This window comes from Leptidea sinapis, chromosome 13, assembly GCF_905404315.1.
Source record: "Leptidea sinapis chromosome 13, ilLepSina1.1, whole genome shotgun sequence".
NCBI classification, from domain to species: Eukaryota; Metazoa; Arthropoda; class Insecta; order Lepidoptera; family Pieridae; genus Leptidea; species Leptidea sinapis.
This window is the reverse complement of record NC_066277.1, coordinates 10,455,468-10,478,924: the sequence shown is the minus strand read 5'-3', so window position 1 is coordinate 10,478,924 and position 23,457 is coordinate 10,455,468. Positions and strand designations below refer to the sequence as shown.

Genomic DNA, 23,457 nt, shown 5'->3' with positions numbered 1-23,457 from the left:
GTTCTGAGGTCAGAGTCACGCAATGGAAAGAGATGCAATTTCTAGGTGAATTTAGTGCTCTGCGATCTGAATTGCACCTTTTTGTATGACCGCAAGTCCCTATTTCTTTAATTGATTTTGCGGAGTCAGACTTCTGTATTTGTACTATTACAATATAATATAGTATTTACCAGTGCACTTGTACGATTACATATTCTTTGCCAGTGGTCTTAAATTTTTTAAATATTCTTCCCTATGGAAAAGGCAGAGGTCGAGCCATTAACTGTTAGCTGAATGGCTCGGCCACTGCTAATAATAATATAAAAAAAAATAGACAATTGACATAATATCACAAAATATAAATATTTACATTTTACTACATATTTATTGTACAAACGTTGACTTTTTTAACAACTTCACAATTATAATTATTTTCATATCTATCATATCATTTATTAGATATTCAATATTATTTTAGAAATATCGCTTGTGAATTACTATTTGTGTACGTGTTTGGTTGTGTTTATCACTTGGAAGTTGGAACCTTGGAACATCTCTTGCTTTTTAGAGCGTAGTCCACGGTCCACAGCAAAGCGATGGCAGATTCCCAAAAAGAAAATTTAATTCGTAATATAACAATGAATGCCACAATTCCAATTGTTTTTCATAAATTTGTGAATAATTGGCCCATGCGCCATTGGGATGTGGAAAAATGGTGTTCTGTATTTGGTGAAAGAGAATTGCCGTTCCGTTGTTTAAAAAGAGATTTCAGATCTGATGAACCTTGTTGGGAACGAAGATGTATTACTAAGAAAATGAGTTTTAAAAAATTTGTTGACAGTATAGAAGCAAGTTCTGAATGGATGTATTTTGATTACAAGTATGTTCATCAGTGGTTTGATGCAGACAGCGAATTATGTAAGGTATATAATTTTATGACACCAGATACACACTCCCCACTTGCTAAAATGAATTATACCATTTTCAATGTTTTTTCCCTTCTGAATCTCCACTGAGCTCTATTCAACATAAATTGTTTTAACACCATGTTTTTTTTTTAAAATGGTGGTGCAATTGGTACAACTATTGACTCTCCACCATGCACCCTGTTTGATTGTTGCCCACCACACACTATCACATCTATTTTAAGTTTTCCAATTCTAGGTGTTCCAATGTTAGGCTTTCCAATTCACCTTGCTTAAAGGCCGCCCACACTCATGTGGTTCCTCTGGTGTTGAAAGAAAATGTGGGTGGTGGTGATCAATTAACAACAGATGATCTGAACATTGGACAACCTCCTTTTCCATAAAAAAATGGAACATTAAAGTAGGCTATTGTGATTCTTCTAACAGAGAGTATTTGCCCTTACGGCCGTTCCCAATATACTATCTACAGATAGAGATAAGTTACTACCTTCTACTGTAAGTAATTAGCTGTCAATAATCTGAAGCTGTCCCAATATACCCGATAAGTCATTCTTATTGCTGGTAAGCTATACATCATTCTATTGACAGACAGAGTGCACTGATAAGGTGAGTTCCCATCGATAAGTTTATTGAGACAGAAAAGTCAACAATAGTTACGATTTTTATCTCAAGTAAGAGATACACTGAATATTGGGAACAGCTGTTAGAGGAGACTTTTACTCTAAGAGGTGCAAATAAACAACTGACCACTAACAAACTCACCTTAAATTATTTTATTTTAACACACCTAAAGTGGATTCACATCTTACAGAACCTAAAATTGAATGGATTCACAAAGCTTAAAATATATATTATAAAAAAAATCCTCCATGTCTATCTGTCAGTCTGTCCTTGATAAACTCATAAAATACTGCACCTATCTTCACTCAGTTTTCACCAATGGATAGCATGGTTCTCAAAGAATGTTCTAGTATGTTATTGGTAAAGTTTTTGTATAGTTTTGTATATACTAATGAAATTTGTTGGAGATGTCGGAAAAATAAGCCTTTGCTTTGAATGAAAATAATGTCTAAACCCTTTGAGATATAACAAAATAATGTATGGTGGAATTGTGTATCTTACATAGGCCTACAGAAAAGTTCCAGATGGCATATTATGTCTTTCTCTTAAAGATAACATACTATTTATTTATTTTTTATTTAAATATGAATTAATAAACTTATAGTCAGTTTTACGCACAATGGAATAGTAAAATATAATTGGTTTAAGGAAATGTCTTGGAAACTATTTGGATATGACAAAGGTGCTGTAGACACAACCATTTGGGTTGGAACTGATGGTTCACACACACCAGCACATCAGGACACATATGGATATAACATATTTGCTCAAGTTCATGGAAGGTTTGTATTACTGACCAAATAATCTTTTTGATGTATTTTTTTTAGTTTAATTTTAGAATGCTCAGATTCTATATACATACAAATAAGATAAACATTTATAAGTGTTATTATTTATATATATCCAAATGTATAAAAGGAAGGCACAACAACAATTGGACATAGTTCCTGAAAAACATTCCAAGCCACAAACATCACATTTTATGTAATTTGTGTTTAAAGTATAATAGGCATTAGTGTATTCCATACATGTGGGTTGGGCTACTAAGTCATGCTGTCATTTAAAGAGTGACAGTAAGGCTGCCATTTTTTATCAGTCTGTTAATATGAATTACATGACCAGTTTTCTGTTCTTAACTCAATTTCGACATGATTGTGGTTTGGAACATTTTTCTGGAATGACATCCAATTTAGAAAAATAAAAGAAATGAATTTACTACTAATTACTTACTAACTAATCTATATTTAAGCTTTTTAATGACAAAGACACAAAGTTAAAATTTGAAAAAATATCAATATTATGATCTAATTTAAATATTTTATTATAGTTTACACACATGACTTAATTTAATTTTAATAAAACTTACAATATGTATTAATTTATTGAAGACTCAGCAATAAATAAAATTGAATTTTATTCAAAATATTTTCTGGGCTTTGATCCACTTCCATGGGAAATTTAATGACTGATTGTTACAAGTGTGTTTGTCACAGGAGAGTTTCTGGCCTTTAGGGAAGGTGTACCTTTTTTTGAAGGTACCCATGTCGTATCGTCTCGGAAACACCACACAAGGAAGCTCATTCCACAGCTTTGTAGTACATGGAAGAAAGGTCCTTGTAAACCACACTGTGGAGGACCGCCACACATCCAGATGGTGAGGATGATATCCTAACTTGTGGCGTGTCGTACGAAGGTGGAATTTGGATGCTATATTGGCGTGTAGATAAGAGCAAGCCATGTTTTTTAAAACAGACCATGATTTGTGCTCCTGATATATGGCTGAAATGTTCACTCCATTTACACATAAATGGAGGTTTGTGTCTCCTTGATACCTCCGTGAATGACACAGGATAATCAACACATTGCACTTGTATAACCACTGTTTAATCTTCTGAGGAGAAATGAGTGAACACTTTGACATTTCGATTGATGTTTTTAAAGTGATAACCCTCACTTCTAGGATTAATACACAAAAAAAAATTTGAAAAACAAAATTTTATGAACGATGCGGGACTCGAACCCACGACTTCCGGCGTTCCGTGCCGGTGCTCTAACCAACTGAGCCAACCGTTCGAGTGACGTATCGTTATAAAATCTTGTATGCTTTGTTCAACTCTCATGTTGTGGTTTCATCTACAGGATCTACTTTACAGTTGATAACCTGCTCAACCCCAATATTTGCATATTAGGAAATTGACTTGAGATGTCGCTCTTGTAAATCTAAACAATTTGTTATGTTTTTAAAGTGATAACCCTCACTTCTAGGATTAATACACAAATAAAATTTGAAAAACAAAATTTTATGAACGATGCGGGACTCGAACCCACGACCTCCGGCGTTCCTTGCCGGTGCTCTAACCAACTGAGCCAACGGTTCGAGTGAGGTATCGATATAAAATCTTGCATGCTTTGGTCAAGTCTCAGGTTTTTTTCAAATTTTATTTGGATATATTTGTACTTTTCACATGTGTATTGGAACAGTAAACATTATGATCAAGACACGCTCTTTATAGGTATTGATTAGAGGCTTTTATGATACACATAAAAATCCTAGCAGGTGTCATATCACGCTATATAATTGTATTCTTTCCGTATAGGATTTCAGCTAATTGTGGTGTTAACAATTAACATTATTAACAGCCTTTTTTAGATCTAAACTCAGTCGATCACCGATATTTTATCTTTGATACAGCATGTGTTTTGTTTATTGATAGTATGATGTATGGACATACAACTGATGATCCACAGCTCCATACCAGCTTTGTACAAGGCAATCAGTGCTATTTTAAAATATAACACCCCATTCCATTATTGTTCTATTCTATCCTATTAAGCCCTTTTAGTCTGAGTTAGATTATATCTCTTAAGTCAGTGTGCCGCTTGGCTAAAGCCTCCTCTAGCTTCCATTGGAGTCTGTCGTGGGTCACTCTTCTCCAGTTCGGGTCCGCTGTGAGTTTGAGTTCATCCTCCCATCTTCTTGGAGGTCTCCTCTGGCTCCATGTGCAACCTCTTGGATACCAATTAGTAACAATTTTCTCCTGGCTATCTCAACATGTGGCCAGTCCATCTCCACATCTGCTGATCTATTTTAGTAAGTATGTTGTTCACTTTTGTTTTTTGTCTCAGGCCTTCATTTCTGTCTAGTCTGTGTGTTCCCGTCACACTTCATTCCATAAACCTTTGGTAGTACTTAAGCCATTATTGTTACTTAACAATAACTTCGGAATAAATATGTTTAATGATTGCAGTTCAAACACATTGAAAATGTTGTATATCTATATATACATGGCCACTCTAATTAGTGCAGGCATTACTATTACGTATACTTAACTACCTACTACAAAAATAAAATTTTTACGACTTTCGAGACATATTAGAATGATAAAGGTTTATACGAGTTTGTAGCTGACTGAGCTTTCGAGCCAAAAAGCTTCTGTAAACAAAGTAATACTATAATAACTTAGATTCAGTCAACTATTTTGAATGTTGACCTCAATTGTGTGTAGGTAATGTGTAGTAACATTTTATTCTTATTTTTTTGCGTTTTAGGAAGAGATGGATTCTATTCCCCCCTGACACTGCAGGGTTGAAACCAACAAGAGTGCCTTATGAAGAATCCAGTGTATACAGTGAACTGAACTTCTATTGTCCACAGAGTCTGGATGTATTTGCTGGTAAATATACAACATTGTATTCATTTCAGGTCTGGAATCCATATTTTGTTAAGGATGTAGAATTGTTGGAAAGGGTACAGAGGCGAGCCACTAAGTTGCCTTGGGAACTGAAAAATGTTACATATGAACAAAGATTTACAAAGCTTGGACTCAGCACCCTCACAAGCAGGCGAGAAAGAGGCGATCTAATTGAAACATACAAAATACAAAATAATATTTATAATGTCCTAAATTTTGAGAGCATGTTTCCAAGAAATAGCAATCCTAGACTAAGAGGACATGATATGAAGCTAGAATATCAATTAGCATCATCAAATCCATTAATACAGTTCCTGACCAACAGAGTTGGCTCATATATGTAATAGATTGCCAAAGGATGTGGTTATATCAAAATCTGTTAATCAGTTTAATAATATTCTGGACAAACATTTGAATAGATATGGCAAATGGTATAGACGCATCATCTGCCTATTCTACTAAAAATAATAATAATAATATGTAATGAGTATGTAACACAAAACTTAAATAATTTATCCGTCTACACAGAGTATCTTGCTGTTAGACAAACGATGAAAACACGTCAGGAATATTATTTTATTGTGCGTGACAAGCTACGTCTTACACTCGCGATTTGTATGACGCTTTGTGTTAATGTGCGTGAATTGCTCAACTATAGATTAACAGTGAACGTCAATTTTTTTCGACGTTATCACAGCTGTCATAGTCTATCTAGATGTATAAATGATCTATGCATAAAATATGGTAGCTGCTCAAGGTATTGATTGACTTCGAAATGTGTTTGCTGAGACGCATTCATGTGGTAGCAGTTTTATGTGCAAGCGAGGATATAAGTACATGTTTGTGGTAATATTTAAAGCATGCAGGCTTAGATACCAAATACTAATAAAATAAAATAATACATTGTTATCTATACTGTATATAAATAAAATTGGAGTGTCTATTTGTAATATTGAATTAACCGTTTTTTACTACAATACGAATATTTATACGGTACATACACCAAAATAACATTTTTTACAATTTTTGTCTGTCTGTCTGCCTGTTTGTTCCGGCTCATCTCTGAAATGGGTGGACCAATTTTGACGGGACTTTTATTGCCAGGTAGCTGATTTAATAAGGAGTAACTTAGGCTACGTTTATTTTATAAAAATTTTCATATTTTAGAAAAATCAGGTAAAGTTGCAATGTCCAAGAAACGGTTTAACTCAAAAAATATTTTTTATGGCAAAACAACGTTTGCCGGGTCAGCTAGTTATAAATAAATTTCAAATCACTTATTGTACGACAAAAACTACGCCGATGTACTTGAAAAATGGGGCAAAAACTTCGCCGTCACCTCGTAGCAATAGTGTGCAAGTAAAGTGACACGGGTGTCTTCATAAATTTTATTATTTATATTATATAATTTTAAAGAAAACTGTATAAATAGTACTACAAGAAATAAGAGAGACACGCATACACTCATTAAAATACTAAGTTGTAGGTAACTCTACATTCAGAGAGCTGTTGTTAACATGTAGCGCGGCTTTACACGGAGCATGATTACATGCATACAGTTATATTTGTAGGGAGCAATGAACAAAATATTATCTTATTATATATATCCAGTGTCCTGCTGTTTGTTTCCAGTGGACTCCTAAACTAATGAATGGATTTTAATGGGGATTACACCATGGAGTGCAGTTTAGTCCAACTTGAGACATAGAATAATTTTTATTTCTATTTGGGACCCATTATTATTTTTATTTCCAATATTTGTTTTGTATGCACATATTTCTATGAGAGAATTTATCGACGCACGGTTTGACAGTTCTGCCATGAAACAACTTCATTATAGCAACAGGGAGCATATTTTACGAAATATTATTGACAAATTCATAAAATACAGTATAATTTTGATTATGTACAGACCAACGTCCTTCGGGTCAGCTAGTATTGTATAAAATATAATTAAATATTGTTCAATTCAGGATTGACTGGGGGAAGAATGGTGGAGCTGTCAGCAGGTGATGCTCTCCTGGTCCCGCGAGGCTGGTGGCATTACGTTCAGAATATTGATGCGCTGAATATATCACTTAACATGTGGCTACCCCATGTAAGGTTTGACTATGAATTGTGAATTAATTTTAAGCTAATAAATATTAAAAAATATATTCCATGACAGTAGTTATAGATTAATTGTTGTTTTACATATAGAGTTATATATAGTTTTACAGATAATACGTGCTCAAACATTCTTTATTTTAGTATGGTGAATATGGGAATTAATAATTTTAACAGGTAATATTAATGTGATTTTAGTGTAATTTCCATGTGATTAATTTTGATAATAAATTTAAGAACAAATTGAAGTAACAATTTGCAAAATGAAATAAAGATTCTGATAAATGTCATTAAGACTCACTGACTCGTAGTAAGCTGCACATTGCACGTCGACCATGATAGATGAGAAGCAACAAAGACTGATACATTAATGATAATGTTGTGATTGTAATAAATATAAACAATATTTTAATTTTTTAAAGTAATAACCAATGACATTCTATACATATAAACAATGCACCTCATACAAAATCAAAGCCGAAATATGGCACATGCCACAAATGACACCATAATAAGCTATGAACGGTGTTCTGGTTGCCGTACAGATTAATTTATGTTTGGTTCATAAATTAAACTAGACTTAAGAACCATTAGTTTATTGAACTTAGTCTAAATGGTTATAATGGTAAATGGTTATGAGCACACGCGATCCGATTGATGCTCGAACGTGAACTGGGGGAAAATGTGGAAACACGTCACGTGCCAGCGCAACCGCTGACAGGGCGCAACGTGATGTGCGATGTTTCACTCGTACAAGCTATGTCTATACATTTCTGCGTTTACTCCAGTTGTTTAAAATATTATTGGTCAATAGGCAGCAATGTAAACACTATTTCAGTTTTACCTGCGTATTTTGAATTTAGAACCCGATTTGGACAGTGACATCAGTGGAGTAGCAGTTAAGTATTTTTTTAAACGCAGACGAAAAAGAGGGTTCCTATAAGTTTTACGTTCGTCAGTTCTGACCCTATTTTCCGATCAAGATCAGTCGGAGGTTTTTACGTTTTAAATCAAAAATTACTTTCATATTATAAAGATAATATGAAAGTAATTTTTCATAAGATAAAGATCGGAAAGTATTTATATTTATTACTTCTTTACGTTCTAAAGGGAATAGGATTTAATAAGTTACGGTAACGTTTAATGAGAGAAACTAATACTCAAATATAATATTTTTATTCACATAAAATAATTAGTTAAACTGGTTCTTTAAATGTAAGGTACCTTGAATTAAATAAAATTTGTCTTTTAGACTTTGATATCTTTTCCAGGGTAACTTTTTGGTATATGTAGTGTAAGCGGACATCAACATATTTAAATTGACAAAATATACTGACATTTAAAAGAGATTTCAATACTTTTAATATTATAAAAGTTTTATCATATGTTATTGAGCATGAATTTTTAAACGCTTAAATCTTTTAGTGGTGTATAAAATATAAAAAACCTCGAGGAAGTGAAGTTTGTAAAATTCTTCAAATCTCTTTTGCTACCAACTGGCGCCAAATCTCTTTCAGTATCTCTTGTACGGGAAAGCTGAAAAATATTGGCTTTTACATATTTGCGATGTACATTAGTATGGATTATCACTAGATAACGATACTTCCGTGATAATGTGTAAATAGCACTAGTATGTAATTGTTCACGTTCTTGTAAACAAAAAAACAAACGACTTCAAAAACACTAGATATAACATGCACTAAAAAGTATAAAAACAATTGCGTATTTTTATATAATCTAATTAATAAATCTAGGTACGATTATTGTTATTTTTGATTCGTTATCCTCCCGCCGCGGCCCCGCTATCGGCTCCTCACGTCGCGTGTGCGACTCAAGCACATCTCACCTATAACTATATATGTAGGTAGTTACAAACCTACATTGTCTGACACCGCCTCAAAAAATAACAATAATCGTTACTAGAATGAGATTTATTAATTAGATTGTATAAAAATACGCAATTATTTTCATACTTTTTAGTGCATATTATATCTATTGTTTTGGAATAGTGTTCTTTAAGTCGGTTGTTTTTTTGATAAATTTTTGTTTTATTTTTAGATTTTTAGTGAATCTGATCTACACTAACTAATAATTTGTCTTAATTTGTGTAGATCTACTAAATTTTGCAATGCAGCAGTGAACTAAGCGCATTGAAATATTATTACAGACTGTTAGAAATTCTGCCACAGTTCGCACCCGTACGTTAAGGAGTTCTATTGATCATCATATTTTACTACGACAATTACTTGACCATAACGACGTTACGGTAGGAGACTCAAATATCCGGAAAGCATAAAAAAAGATTCGGCCTAGTCTTGATCCTGAGAATTGAAGAGTTCCGTTACTTTGTAATGGATAAGCAGAACCTAATGAAACTATCACCAAACTACCTTTGAAGTATAATTCTTTCCAATAAAAAAAACGAATTATCGAAATCGGTTGGCGCGATATTGAGTTATTCGTAAATTTGTTGCGCACATACTTATAGCAAATTTAAGACTTTTATGGTTTTCTCATGGTTGCCATTGTCAGATCTGGACCAAATCTAGGGAAGCACCAGCTTTCAAATTAAAAAGGAATTGTCAAAATCGTTCACCCAGTTGAAAGTTCTGAGGAAACAAACATAAAAAAACATACTGATTGAGAACCTCTTCCTTTTTTGAAGTCTGTTAAAAAGAGCGACTCTATTGTTTTCATTTCTAACTGTGTCCTTTCATCTGTCCCATTCTGACAAGCGGGTCTTGTCTGGGGACTTGTCAATAATTGTACCATATTTAATGAAAAAATATACGTTTTTATTAAATTACTATTTACGCTTCTTGTATATCAATCTTATATAAATAGAATAACATTACCGATGATAAGTCACACCATCCTTTTTTGGGTCGTCAATGTATTATTTAGGCATTTTTTATAGCAAACTTAGGTTTGTTGATGGACACACAGTTAACACACGACTAAGGAGAAAAGTGTGCTTACATTGTCATTAAGCACACTTTTCCTGTTCCGCTGTCAGACTGCGAATGATATGTCCATATGTATAGAACGTCATTGGTAATAACCCTCATTTCAGGAATTAATTACACAAATTAAATTTGAAAACAAATTTTGTGAACAATGTGGGACTCGAACCCGCGTCCTCTCGCGTTCCGTGCGAGCGCTCTTTCTATTGAGCCAAACGTTCGAGTGACGTATCGTTGATAAATCTTGTATGTCTTGTTCAACTCTCTGGTTGTGGCTTTATCTACAGGACTACTTTAATTTGTGTTACATGTAACTCAATCGCTTCATAACAAACATTAATTTTGTTTCCAGGAGAAGGATCCTTCAGCACATGTGTCGGAGGCTCTTATTAAGATATTCATTGGTCAAGTTTGTAAAGACCTGCCCATTGAGACGGCCAGAATGGTTGTTAATCCTAACGAGGTATGTATAATACCAGACTGTTAGTAAGTGCTGTTATAAATTAAAATGCATTTAAATTTTGTGACGTACTTACGTAATGTAATAATATTAATAATAATTTATTGTCCTATTTTTAAGTGATATCCCTCACTTCTGGGATTTAATATACAAATTTTATTTGTACCACAATTTTAGAACGATGCGGGACTCGGGTTCCGTTCAAGCGCTCTTACCAACTGAACTAGTATCCACCAGTGGGAGGCTCCTTTGAACAGAATCCCGTCTAGATTATGGGTATCACGATGGTGCCTATTTATGCCGTGAAGGAGTAATGTGTAAACATTACTGTGTTTTGGTCTGAAAGGCGCCGCAGCTAGTGGATTTATTATGTGACTTAACATCTTATGTCTCAAGGTTTTTCAAGACTCCTGAGAGGCACTGCACTGTAATAGGCAGGGCGTATCCATTTAACATCAACTGAACGTCCTGCTTTTCGCGTCCCTTATTTTCATAAAAAAAAAACATATGGTCCGAGTGACGCATCGACCGACATACCAATACCGGTTTATAAAAAAACACTTGAAATTTGAATCGTCAATTAACCTAATTTTGTTCAAAAGAATTTGCCCAACATGTTTTCTTTTAAAAATATCATTACGTGTAGAACAAACAGCTGTAATATACGATTGTAATTTATATGTAATAATAACATTTACATAAAGTAAAGGGGTGCGCCTAAGTTCACCTAAAATTTCAACTTCGATAATTGGAAATTCGAAAATGTTCTTCCTAACATTTTTCACCCTAACAATCACAATTCCTAATTAATTGTCTCTAATGTTAATAATTCCGAAGCATTCAACTTCATAATGTCAGTAGCAATAAACATCTATTATACTTTTATTTGTTTTCCTATATTTTCTCAACATAACCATCGTTTATACTATTATTCAAAGTCATATCTTTTTTGCTTCGATTTATTTTTATTAGGTACGCGCGAGCAAGCTCTTGCCCTTGCTGAGAGCAAAGGAATGATTCCAAGGCAAAACATTTGTAATTATCATAAAAAACCAATGACGATTGTATAATCATCCAATCGGACTGTGGGCTCTTTTATATGCAGTAAAAAAGCATGCAGAGTCAAATTTAATGTTAGCCGAGGATTCGGATTACAAATAGATAGGAATAACAATTTCGGGTAAAACACTTTAGGTGAGCCAATATGGACCCAAAGTAAAGGTACTGGAACACAGTGTTGGTAGGCCCCCCTACAAGATGGACGTTGGATGAGGGCAGCGCAGGACCAATCGTCGTGGCGATCTTGATCGGAGAGTTGAACCAGACTTATAAGATTTATCAACGATACATCACTCGAACGGTTGGCTCAGTGGAAAGAGCGCACGCACGGAACACGAGCGGTTTCAAGTCCCACATCGTTCACAAATTTTGTTTTCAAATTTAATTTATGTAAAGACATATACCTAACTTTATTGAAATAGTACCTACGGCGAAATGTACGGGGTGTAAGTCACGGGCGATATATTATGTCTGTATATAACTACTAGATGGAATTACAATATTATATGCCAACTTTTCACAACATCATAGACAATTTCGTGCTTCAAAAATGTATTCAATTCTTGAATTTTAATTTTAGTTTGACATAGCTGATACTCCGTTGGCGGTATTGTTTCTACAATTGGAGACAGTTGCCAATACATACATAGACAAGAAACGCAGAGCTCTGCGGCTGAAGCGGCTGAAAACTCGAGAAGAACCCCAAGTGCCAGATGATGAGGAATTTGATCTGACTGCTGTTTTGGAAGATCCTGAGAACAACATACAATATGTGCCCAATGTGACTAGTGATGATCTAGTTAAGGTGGTGAAGACTAACTTGACAAAGTATGCTAATGTTGACAGGTTGCCAGATGATGATGAAGTGGAAGGTTCCAGTAGTCTCTGTCTCACAAAGGCTGTTATTGATGCGTTCTGCCAGGCCGATGTTATTGAACTTGTTAAACAAAACCTCTTAGCCAAACTCAGTTAGTTAGTTTTGAGCTACTCAAGAATATATTATATCTGTATGTCGATCATACAGGTTGTTGTAATTTTTTATTAGTGAATATTTTATTATAAAGATGAGATGTGTTCATTATAATAATTACTATTACAACGAACCGTAAATAGCAAAAAAAGTCATGTTCAATATCACATATATTTTTAACAATATGGTTGTTTGTCTTCTTTAAAGTATATATCTTTTTTTTACGACAATAAGGGTCGAGACGAGCAGGATGTTCAGCTGATGCTAATTGATACGCACTGCCCATTACAATGACGTTCTGCTCTCGATTATTGAAGACCCAAAAATTCTGAGCGGCACTACAATATTGCGCTCGTCACCTTGAGACATCAGATTTTAAGTCTCATTTGCCCAGTAATTTCAGCCGCCCTTCGGACCGAAACATAGTAATGTTTACAAATTACTGCTTCACGGCAGAAATAGGCGCCGTTGTGGTACCCATGATTTGGCCGGCATCCTGTGCAAAGGAGCCTCCCACTGGTATCTCCACCCATATATTAATATTACTATAATATATTTTTATTATTGATAAGTACAATTTATTAGTATTATACAAGACTTTTTTACATGATAGAGAAATAATTTTGTACCTACGTTTTTTGTTTGATTATTCCTATTGTTTTTTATGCTTCCATTTCTTATGTTGCTCAGTATATCACAAATATCCTGCAGGAAACAGGTCGTGTGTCATTACCAAACTAGTATAACAGTAAACAGGTCGTGTGTCAATACCAAAGTAGTATAACAGTAAACAGGTCGTGTGTCATTACCAATCTAGTATAACAGTAAACAGGTCGTGTGTCATTACCAAACTAGTATAACAGTAAACAGGTCGTGTGTCATTACCAAACTAGTATAACAGTAAACAGGTCGTGTGTCATTACCAAACTAGTATAACAGTAAACAGGTCGTGTGTCATTACCAAACTAGTATAACAGTAAACAGGTCGTGTGTCATTACCAATCTAGTATAACAGTAAACAGGTCGTGTGTCATTACCAAACTAGTATAACAGTAAACAGGTCGTGTGTCATTACCAAACTAGTATAACAGTAAACAGGTCGTGTGTCATTACCAAACTAGTATAACAGTAAACAGGTCGTGTGTCATTACCAAACTAGTATAACAGTAAACAGGTCGTGTGTCATTACCAAACTAGTATAACAGTAAACAGGTCGTGTGTCATTACCAAACTAGTATAACAGTAAACAGGTCGTGTGTCATTACCAAACTAGTATAACAGTAAACAGGTCGTGTGTCATTACCAAACTAGTATAACAGTAAACAGGTCGTGTGTCATTACCAAACTAGTATAACAGTAAACAGGTCGTGTGTCATTACCAAACTAGTATAACAGTAAACAGGTCGTGTGTCATTACCAAACTAGTATAACAGTAAACAGGTCGTGTGTCATTACCAAACTAGTATAACAGGAAACAGGTCGTGTGTCATTACCAAACTAGTATAACAGTAAACAGGTCGTGTGTCATTACCAAACTAGTATAACAGGAAACAGGTCGTGTGTCATTACCAAACTAGTATAACAGTAAACAGGTCGTGTGTCATTACCAAACTAGTATAACAGTAAACAGGTCGTGTGTCATTACCAAACTAGTATAACAGGAAACAGGTCGTGTGTCATTACCAAACTAGTATAACAGTAAACAGGTCGTGTGTCATTACCAAACTAGTATAACAGTAAACAGGTCGTGTGTCATTACCAAACTAGTATAACAGGAAACAGGTCGTGTGTCATTACCAAACTAGTATAACAGTAAACAGGTCGTGTGTCATTACCAAACTAGTATAACAGGAAACAGGTCGTGTGTCATTACCAAACTAGTATAACAGTAAACAGGTCGTGTGTCATTACCAAACTAGTATAACAGTAAACAGGTCGTGTGTCATTACCAAACTAGTTAAAAGACTACAGAGAAGACTTAATAAATAGTAATAATTCAGTGTATAATTATAATTATTAAATTACATTGTATTTTGTGCAAGATGTAAGACGTACACTTCAGTCTAGCGAAACTCTCTAAGAAAACAGCGATTTGCTCGATTGTATGAAACATGCAGTCATTGATAGATTGACAGATGACGGCTATAATCTTGTAAAAACGGAGAAGGCCGAAATTCACTACGTTTTACGCAGTGAAAACTTGTTAATGACAGCTCGTTTGCAATAACCTGCAAGGCAAACCTTTGTATCATAATGTACTATTCTCCAACCATGGAACAAATAAAAAAATATTTGTTATGCCGCGCAAGTAGCGTACCAAAAAATTTTTATACGTTTACCACGTATGAGTGATGTCAACATTGCGCAGGTCCGGTGCCTTTATAAAAGAAGTGAAGTACAAAGAGGATGTAAATACTACGTAATAAGAGGCGGGACTGCCTAAGTAAAAATTGAAATTTAGTTTACATTGACGAAGTATAATCCGGCTAAGTTTGAAAGCGAACAGTTGATTAAAACGTAGTGGATTTCGGCTACCTCCGTTTTTTACTAGACGTAATCTCACAGTAATTGTTCATAGAATAGTTTTTTTCTTAGAGTGTTTCCCTCGGCTGTAAGAAAGTAACGACCGCCTAAAAGAAAGATGTCTATGCGAATTTTTAATCTTCGAATCCCAGAAAAAAAAATATGTGCGGCAGCACATAGGTACGTTTTATTAGCTATTATTGTAACACAAGACGGGTTACTTAATTCATAATTAAAACCCACGATGTTCATATAAAATATGGTACATATTACGTATATGTAAAGTTCAGGTGCTGCCCGTATTTTAAAGATTTGAATAAAAATAGAATATTGTGTTAACTCTGAAAGAGCGATGATATCACAGCACGAATCTATCATAAATCACGTTTTTTGTTTATCATAACCAAGCTTGTTTATGTAGGAACCCGTTACATAAACCGCATAATGATATCTCGTAAACACAAGCGGGTTTAGGGTCTTAAGTGGCCGGCGCCGAGTTTGGGCGCCGAAAGAACTCAGCTGGTGGTTTCTGCGGGCGCGCAGGACGTGTTGGCATATCATAGGTTAAACAAAGGAACCTTATAGCAGTCTGTTAATGACTGAATTGAAATGTGTTTAAGTTAAAATGAAACTAGCAATGATCGAGTTATTTTTCAACGTTTTTACAATATCCGTTCGCCATAGTGGTGAACTAATTAATAATTCTTATATTTTTTCTTGCTGGTTTAGTATAGTGGATTTTTGTTCTTTTTTATATGTAAGAACATTATTTCAGTTTAATTTGAAATAGTGATTAAGTGGTTGTTATACTTTTAAAGTAGTTCTATATTGAATTTATTAAATTGTGAAGATGTGATATTTTTTTGATAAATAAGGCGGCAATTTATAAGCCTAGTCAATAGAGAAATAATCTAAAATAGCGCTTCGCAATTGTAATTATAAGTACGGTTAATAAAAATTTCATGCTTATTTTTGCCTACATTTCGGCCTCTTCTATTAAAGTAAACTTAGATAATATATACGCTTAGATAGAGTCTCTTAATGTTAGAAAACTGATAAAAACAGACAAGGATTATTAGTTTAGTGTGCGTTACAAGCTACGTTATACACTCGCGATTTGTATGACACTGTGTTAGTGTGCGTGAATTGCTCAAAATAGAGGTAAGTTCTAAACTCAATTTTATCGACGTTTTTACAGCTGACATGGTCTTTCCTGACGTATTAATGGTTCATTCAGTGCTGATTATTGCACGCAGTACTGCTGCGTGTCGATCTCCTACTCTTATTGAGACATGCCACGTAGATCAAATCACTTGTGTTTTTGTAAAGGTACTCAATACTCATGTCACAACACGATTTGGCTTTTTTTTACGACCTGTGTTGTAAATGGCTGTATGACAACATTTTCAACATTTTATAGAAAGTTTTTGTGACAACCCTGGCCTATTATTACATTGGCGACTACACGTAGAGACAGCGTTCAAAAGAGTTGACCCACTATTTGTATTTAGGCACGTGAGACGCTCACATTTGGGAAAAATGGGACAGAACGATAAGCAAACTATTTTAGATTCTTCTTCATACTGACTTGGCTTATATCTAATAAACGATTGTATGGTTCGGAAGTGTTGCAATATGTGTAATAAAATATTTATTATGCAATATATGGTTTTATTTTTAGTCATGGTTTTATTGTATGTCAGTAACCAATACTTGCATGCCAGGGGCAAATTATTATCAAATTATTAAACGAATTTTAAGTGATACTGCTCTAATACTTCTATTATTGTAATGATTGGGAGAAGAGATGATTTAAATAAAAAAAATCTACAAAAACTATACAGTGAATTAAATAGCATAAAAATAGCTAATCTTATAATGTACACATTGCCATATATGCCTGATTTGCCACAGGAAAACAAAATACGATACAATTTAAACAATTTGTTAACCCTATTGTCTAATTCTCATTATTTTACATATAATAATAATATATTATCTAATAAAATACAGTTAATAGACATTAATAACATAATTAATTATAAAAAATGTAAGGTTTTGACATCTGATAGGTTACACTTATCTAATTTCTATAAAAGACAGATTCTTTATACCATATTATTTATACACAGCCAACTATTTGGCAACCTCTGCTTCTTTTGAGTAGTTTAGTTGTAAGTCGATAAGCATTGCTTCTATTGAGCAGTGTGATAACTTTGTGGACTCCGCTTCTATTGAGCAGAGTAATAATTTAATAACCACTGCTTCTATTGAGCAGAGTAATAATTTAATAACCACTGCTTCTATTGAGCAGAGTAATAATTTAATAACCTCTGCTTCTTTTGAGTAGTTTAGTTGTAAGTCGATAAGCATTGCTTCTATTGAGCAGTGTGATAACTTTGTGGACTCCGCTTCTATTGAGCAGAGTAATAATTTAATAACCACTGCTTCTATTGAGCAGTGTACTAATTTAAGCAAAGATTTGGAATATTTTACAAAAAAATTCAACAATAAGACAATAGGGGACTCCTCTAGCAGTGTAAAAACACAATGTAATATAACAAGTACTAGAATAAGTAATAATTGTAAAATTGCAAACCTGATGCACCAAAATATGCAAGGATTATTAGGTAAAGAACTTGAACTGGAGTTATTTATAAATCATAAAGATATACATATTTTATGTTTAACAGAGCACTGGCTCAGAAAATATGAGCTCATCTTTAACTTCAGTGTGTTTAGCAGAGAAAAAGCTACACGTGGCGGCTTTCTTATTCTTGTAAGTAAATTATTTAAATTCAAAGAACGAGAAGATATTGTGGGCCTCTCTGTTGAACGTACAATTGAAATAGCCTGTGCAGAGCTCGAGCGCGCCATTGTTGTTAGTATATAGAGACCCCCAGATGCAGTTTATGAATTATTTGAAAGTGTATTGGAGGAGGTTTTATTAAAATTATCTGAGTCTAAGAAGTATATCATGATATATGGTGATTTTAATATTAATTTATAAGAAAAATCCTCAACCAGTATTAGATTCAGATCTTTATTCAAATCATATGATTTAACCAATATTTTCTTAGAGCCTACTAGAGTAACTGGCACCTCCAAAATCTGTATTGATAACATATTTACCAATTATAAACCCATTTCTCAGGCAATAATTAACAAACTGAGTTCAGACCACTTTGGTCAGTTAGCCTCTTTTAATATTGAGGTCAATAAATGTACTAAAATTAAATAGTTTACGTTTGTTCCTGTGAATAATAGGCGAATGGAGAAATATAGAGGCAATGTGTCAGTTAAACCCTCAAATTTGGATTTATTCAAATATAATATTAATCCAAATGAAATGTATGATATGTTATTTAAAATAATTAAAACAGAGTTTGCTTCTATATTTACTTCTAAGACAGTCAAATCAGGTGGTCTCCTGTCATTTAATGATTGGGCAACAGCTGGCATTCATAGGAGCAGACAAAGGCTATATGAACTGTATAGTTAGAGATCATTGTATAATCATGATGCATCTTTTCTCGAGTATGTTAAAAAATACTCTAAATTATTTAAAATTGTTTGTTCTATTGCAAAGTCTATGCCTATCAGACAAATAATTAAAAATGCACCAAATAAAATAAAGATGACTTGGAATGTTATTAACTGGGAATCTGGAAGATTGAAAGACCCCAACATTGAATATAATCTATCAATAAACAATACAATAATTCAATCTCAGCAGGAAGTTGCTACTGCTTTTGAGATTTTTTTTTCTGAGATTCCAGTTTCTATCACAAACACTCTAGTCTCCTCCACCAGTGTTGCTGAGTCACTTCTTCTGGAAAATGTTATAGATGTCAACAAAGTTTCAATTTTAGTTTTGTTAGCCCTGGAGAAATAATTAAAACTTTTAAATCTCTAGACATGAAAAAAACTGCTGATATATGGAGCAAGTTCAATAATTGATGTCATAGCACCATATCTTGCAATAGTATTTAATAATTGTATTAATCGTGGCGTGTTTCCTGACCTTCTGAAACATAGTAAAATTACACCAATATTTAAGTCGGGATGCTCTTCTGACCCGAACAACTATCGTCCTGTGTCGGTTTTGCCGACAATTTTTGAAAAAATAATTTTAAGCCAAATGCTTACTTACTTTAACTCTTATAAGTTACTTCATTTGAAACAATTTGGCTCTTACTAGGGGACGTTCAACAACGGATGCAGGTGGTGAGCTGATCAAGAATATTTTTAATGCCTGGGAGGAATCGCAGAATGCACTTGGCATCTTCTGTAGTTTATCTAAGGCTTTTGATTGTATTCAACATTCAACCCTGGTCAGGAAGCTATACCACTATGGCATAAAAGGAACTGCGCTCGATCTTCTAACTTCATATCTAAACAATAGAATTCAGAGGGTCGACGTGAATGGCAGGAGATCTCCTGGGACTCCTCTCAGTATGGGGGTACCACAAGGGTCTATTCTTGGACGTTCCTCTTCCTTATCTATATAAATGATCTTCCTAATCTTATAGAGAAAAAACATAAGGTAGTATTGTTTGCGGACGACACTTCACTAATTTTCAAAGTGAAAAGAGACCAAGCTATGTATGACGAAGTGAACGATATTTTATCTGACATCGTGTACTGGTTTAGCGCTAATAACCTATTGTTAAATAGCAAGAAAACTAAATTCATTAAATTTACCGTACCAAATGTCAAAAATGTAAATGCAAATGTTTTGTTAAATGGAGAAGTGATAGAACCGGTGGAATCTGCTATATTTCTTGGCATAACTCTAGATTCCAAATTACAATTAATATGGGGGATATTGAAGGATTGGCGAACAGACTTAGTTCTGCAGCATACGCGGTTAAAAAAATTAGACAATTAACTGACATAGATACGGCGCGACTAGTATACTTTAGTTATTTCCATAGTATTATGTCCTATGGTATATTGCTATGGGGCAACGCTGCCGATATTAATACAATATTTGTGCTGCAGAAGAGGGCTATTCGCGCTATTTATAACCTAGGTCCTAGAGAATCATTGAGAGCAAGATTCAAAGAAATTAACATCTTGACTGTTGCTTCTCAATATATTCTTGATAATGTAATGTATGTTCATAGGCACATAAGTGAATTTGCCAGAAACTGTCATAACCATAATGTTAACACCAGGAACAGACATAAACTGATGATGCCTACTACTCGGCAAAGTCGAGTTAGTAAGTCTTTTGTGGGGCGATGTCTATGCTTTTACAACAAGATCCCAGAAAATGTTCAAAACAAAGGTGTTACGTTATTCAAAAGAATTGTTAAAAAACGTTTGTGTGGTAAAGGTTACTATAACATAAATGACTTTCTTAATGATACCACAGATTGGGAATGGAGCGATCGCCCTCAGGCTATTAAATAATAAGTTTAATTGTACAATGTTACTTTAATTGTAAAACATATTTTTGATGAAAAAAAAAGCCCGCTGAGTTTGTTGCGCCCATTCTTCTCAGGCCTGAGGCATTCACTTTGGAATAGGTGGTAGTTTTTTTGACTTTCAATAAGTGATTTCACATCCTATTTTGAATAAAAATATTTGAATTTGAATTTGGTTGCAAAGCTCTCTAACTTAAAACCTTAAAATTATTTAAAAGTTTCCAAATTAAACTGTCGACTGCATGCGGACGTCAATTTAATAAAGTTTCTGTTCTTATTCGAACGCGCGGGGGTTTGGTATAATTTTGTCCAAGTGATTTTTCTAGTGAACTACTAAAAAAAAGAGTATCATGCATATAATTAGCTGTATTTTATATTAAACAGCAGTTTGACATACGGAAAACATAACAATGCGTATCGTTGTAAAATTTAAAATAAAAAAATTGGATGTGCCAAGGTCCGCTGTGCGTGAAATGTTGGGTACATTATTCCAGCCAACCAAACACCTGAAGCGAAGAACCTCTTGGATTTTTTTTTAATGAAAATCAGGGACGAGACGAGCAGGACGTTCAGAAACGACCTGCGCATTACAATGCAGTGCCGCTCAGGATTATTGAAAAACCCAACAATTCTGAGACGCACTACATTTGCGCTCGTCGCCTTGAGACATAAGATGTTAAGTCTCATATGCCCAGTATTTTCACTAGCTATGGCGCCCGTCAGACAGAAACAGTAATGCTCGCACATTACTGCTTCACGGCAGAAATAGGCGCCGTTGTGGTACCCGTAAACTAGCCAGCATCCGGTGCAAAGGAGCCTCCCACTGGACCCTCCTACCTCATAGCCATGAAGTGTTTTCATTTCGAATATCAGAATTGCGTGAGCGATGGCCATTCTCTTATGACATCCATGTTCTCTAATAGTCGGTAATACATCTGTGATGCAGGTGTCTCTTCAAATTCAAATTCAAATATTTTTATTCAAAATAGGATTTATAATCTCTTATTGAACGTCAAAATCTACCACCCATTCAAAAGAGACTGCCTCAGACCTGAGAAGAATGGGCGCAAGAAACTCAGCGGGCTTTTTTTTTTATATAAAATATGGATTACAATGTAATATCGTACAATAAACATTTAAAATTAAAGAGCCTGAGGGTGTTCGCTTTAATCCCAGTCCGTGGTGTCACTAAGAAAATCGTTTATGCTATAATAACCTTTCCCACACAAACGTTTTTTAACAATTCTTTTAAATTTCGTAACACATTTGTTTAGTACATTTTCTGGGATCATATTGTAGAAGCATATACATCGCCCAACAAAATACTTACTAACTCGACCCAACCGAGTAGTAGGCATAACAAGTTTATGTTTGTTCCTTGTGTTAACATTATGAATGTCACAGTTTCTAGAAAATTCCTCAATGTGCTTATGAACATACAAAACATTATCAAAAATGTTTTGAGAAGCTACAGTCAAAATGTTTATTTCTTAAAATTTTTCTCTTAATGATTCTTTAGGACCTTGGTTATAAATCGCGCGAATAGCCCTCTTCTGCAGCACAAAGATAGTATTAATATCGGCCGCACTGCCCCATAACAATATACCATAGGACATAATACTATGAAAAGAACTAAAGTATACTAATCTCGCCTTATCTATGTCAGTTAACCGTCTGATTATCTTAACCGCATATGCTGCAGAACTAAGCCTATTCGCCAATCCTTCAATATGGGGGCCCCACTGCAATTTGGAATCAAGAGTAATGCCAAGAAATATAGCAGATTCCACTGGTTTTACCACCTCTACATTTAATAAAATATTCACATCTACATTTTTGACATTTGGCGCGGCGAATTTAATATATTTGGTTTTATGATTATTTAACAATAAGTTATTGGCGCTAAACCAGTACACGATGTCAGATAGAGCATTGTTTACTTCGTCATATAAAACTTGGCTTCGTTTCACTTTGAATATAAGTGAAGTGTCATCCGCAAACAATACCACCTTGTGTTTTTTTTCTACAAGGTTAGGTAGATCATTTATATAAATTAGGAAGAGGAAGGGTCCAAGAATAGAGCCTTGTGGTACCCCCATACTGAGAGGAGTCCCAGGAGATCTCCTGCCATTCACCTCGACCCTCTGAATCCTATTATTTAAATATGAGATCAGAAGATCGAGTGCAGATCCTCTTATACCATAGTGACATAGCTTCCTGACCAGCGTTGAATGTTGAACACAATCAAAAGCCTTAGATAAATCACAGAAGATACCAAGTGCATTCTGTGATTCCTCCCAGGCCTCAAAAATATTCCTGATGAGTTCAACACCTGCATCCGTAGTCGAGCGTCCCCTAGTAAAGCCAAATTGTTTTATATGAAGTAACTTATAAGTGTTAAAGTGAGTAAGCATTTGGCTTAAAATAATTTTTTCAAAAATTTTACTAAGATTCGGCAACACCGAAACAGGGCGATATTTATAGTTGTATAGTTTACTGGAAGAAATCCCTGGTTCGCGATAAAGTCGAATTGTAGGTATGACTGACTATGACATCTTACGTCTCAAAGTGACAACCGCTTGGAATTTAAGGTCGTCAGGACAGCGGCAGATACCGACGGTTGTACCGCAGATTAGGAATGGATTGTTACGTGTTGTACCTACTGAGTACTGGGCTCGACATGGCATATATGTAGATCATAATGGGATTTTAAATAAATTATTGAA

The 23,457-nt window shown here is 34.4% G+C and overlaps 1 protein-coding gene across 25 annotated transcripts; it reads left to right on the top strand.

Moving 5' to 3' along the window:
• Window positions 1–341: 341 nt before the first annotated feature.
• Window positions 342–16,979, top strand: LOC126967460 (HSPB1-associated protein 1). 25 transcript variants are annotated; one of them, XM_050811933.1, is made up of 11 exons: window positions 342–902; window positions 2,175–2,308; window positions 5,076–5,200; window positions 7,192–7,316; window positions 10,640–10,750; window positions 12,387–13,532; window positions 13,609–13,760; window positions 13,799–14,216; window positions 14,255–14,406; window positions 14,445–14,520; window positions 14,673–16,979. In XM_050811933.1, the coding sequence occupies exons 1-6, from the start codon at window positions 576–578 to the stop codon at window positions 12,777–12,779; spliced, it is 1,215 nt and encodes a 404-aa protein (XP_050667890.1). In that variant the 5' UTR covers window positions 342–575; the 3' UTR covers window positions 12,780–13,532; window positions 13,609–13,760; window positions 13,799–14,216; window positions 14,255–14,406; window positions 14,445–14,520; window positions 14,673–16,979. The 25 variants fall into 25 exon arrangements, with proteins under 25 accessions (XP_050667890.1, XP_050667885.1, XP_050667891.1 ...); XM_050811928.1 differs by having other exon boundaries at window positions 14,635–16,979; XM_050811934.1 differs by having other exon boundaries at window positions 14,559–16,979.
• The last annotated feature ends 6,478 nt before the right edge of the window (window positions 16,980–23,457 follow it).

Coding starts and splice junctions, on each gene's coding strand:
- LOC126967460 (XM_050811951.1), top strand. CDS start 576: ATGGCAGATTCCCAAAAAGAAAATTTAATTCGTAATATAACAATGAAT. Junction 903..2,174: donor CAGACAGCGAATTATGTAAG/GTATATAATTTT, acceptor AATTGGTTTAAG/GAAATGTCTTGGAAACTATT. Junction 5,201..7,191: donor GAGTCTGGATGTATTTGCTG/GTAAATATACAA, acceptor TGTTCAATTCAG/GATTGACTGGGGGAAGAATG.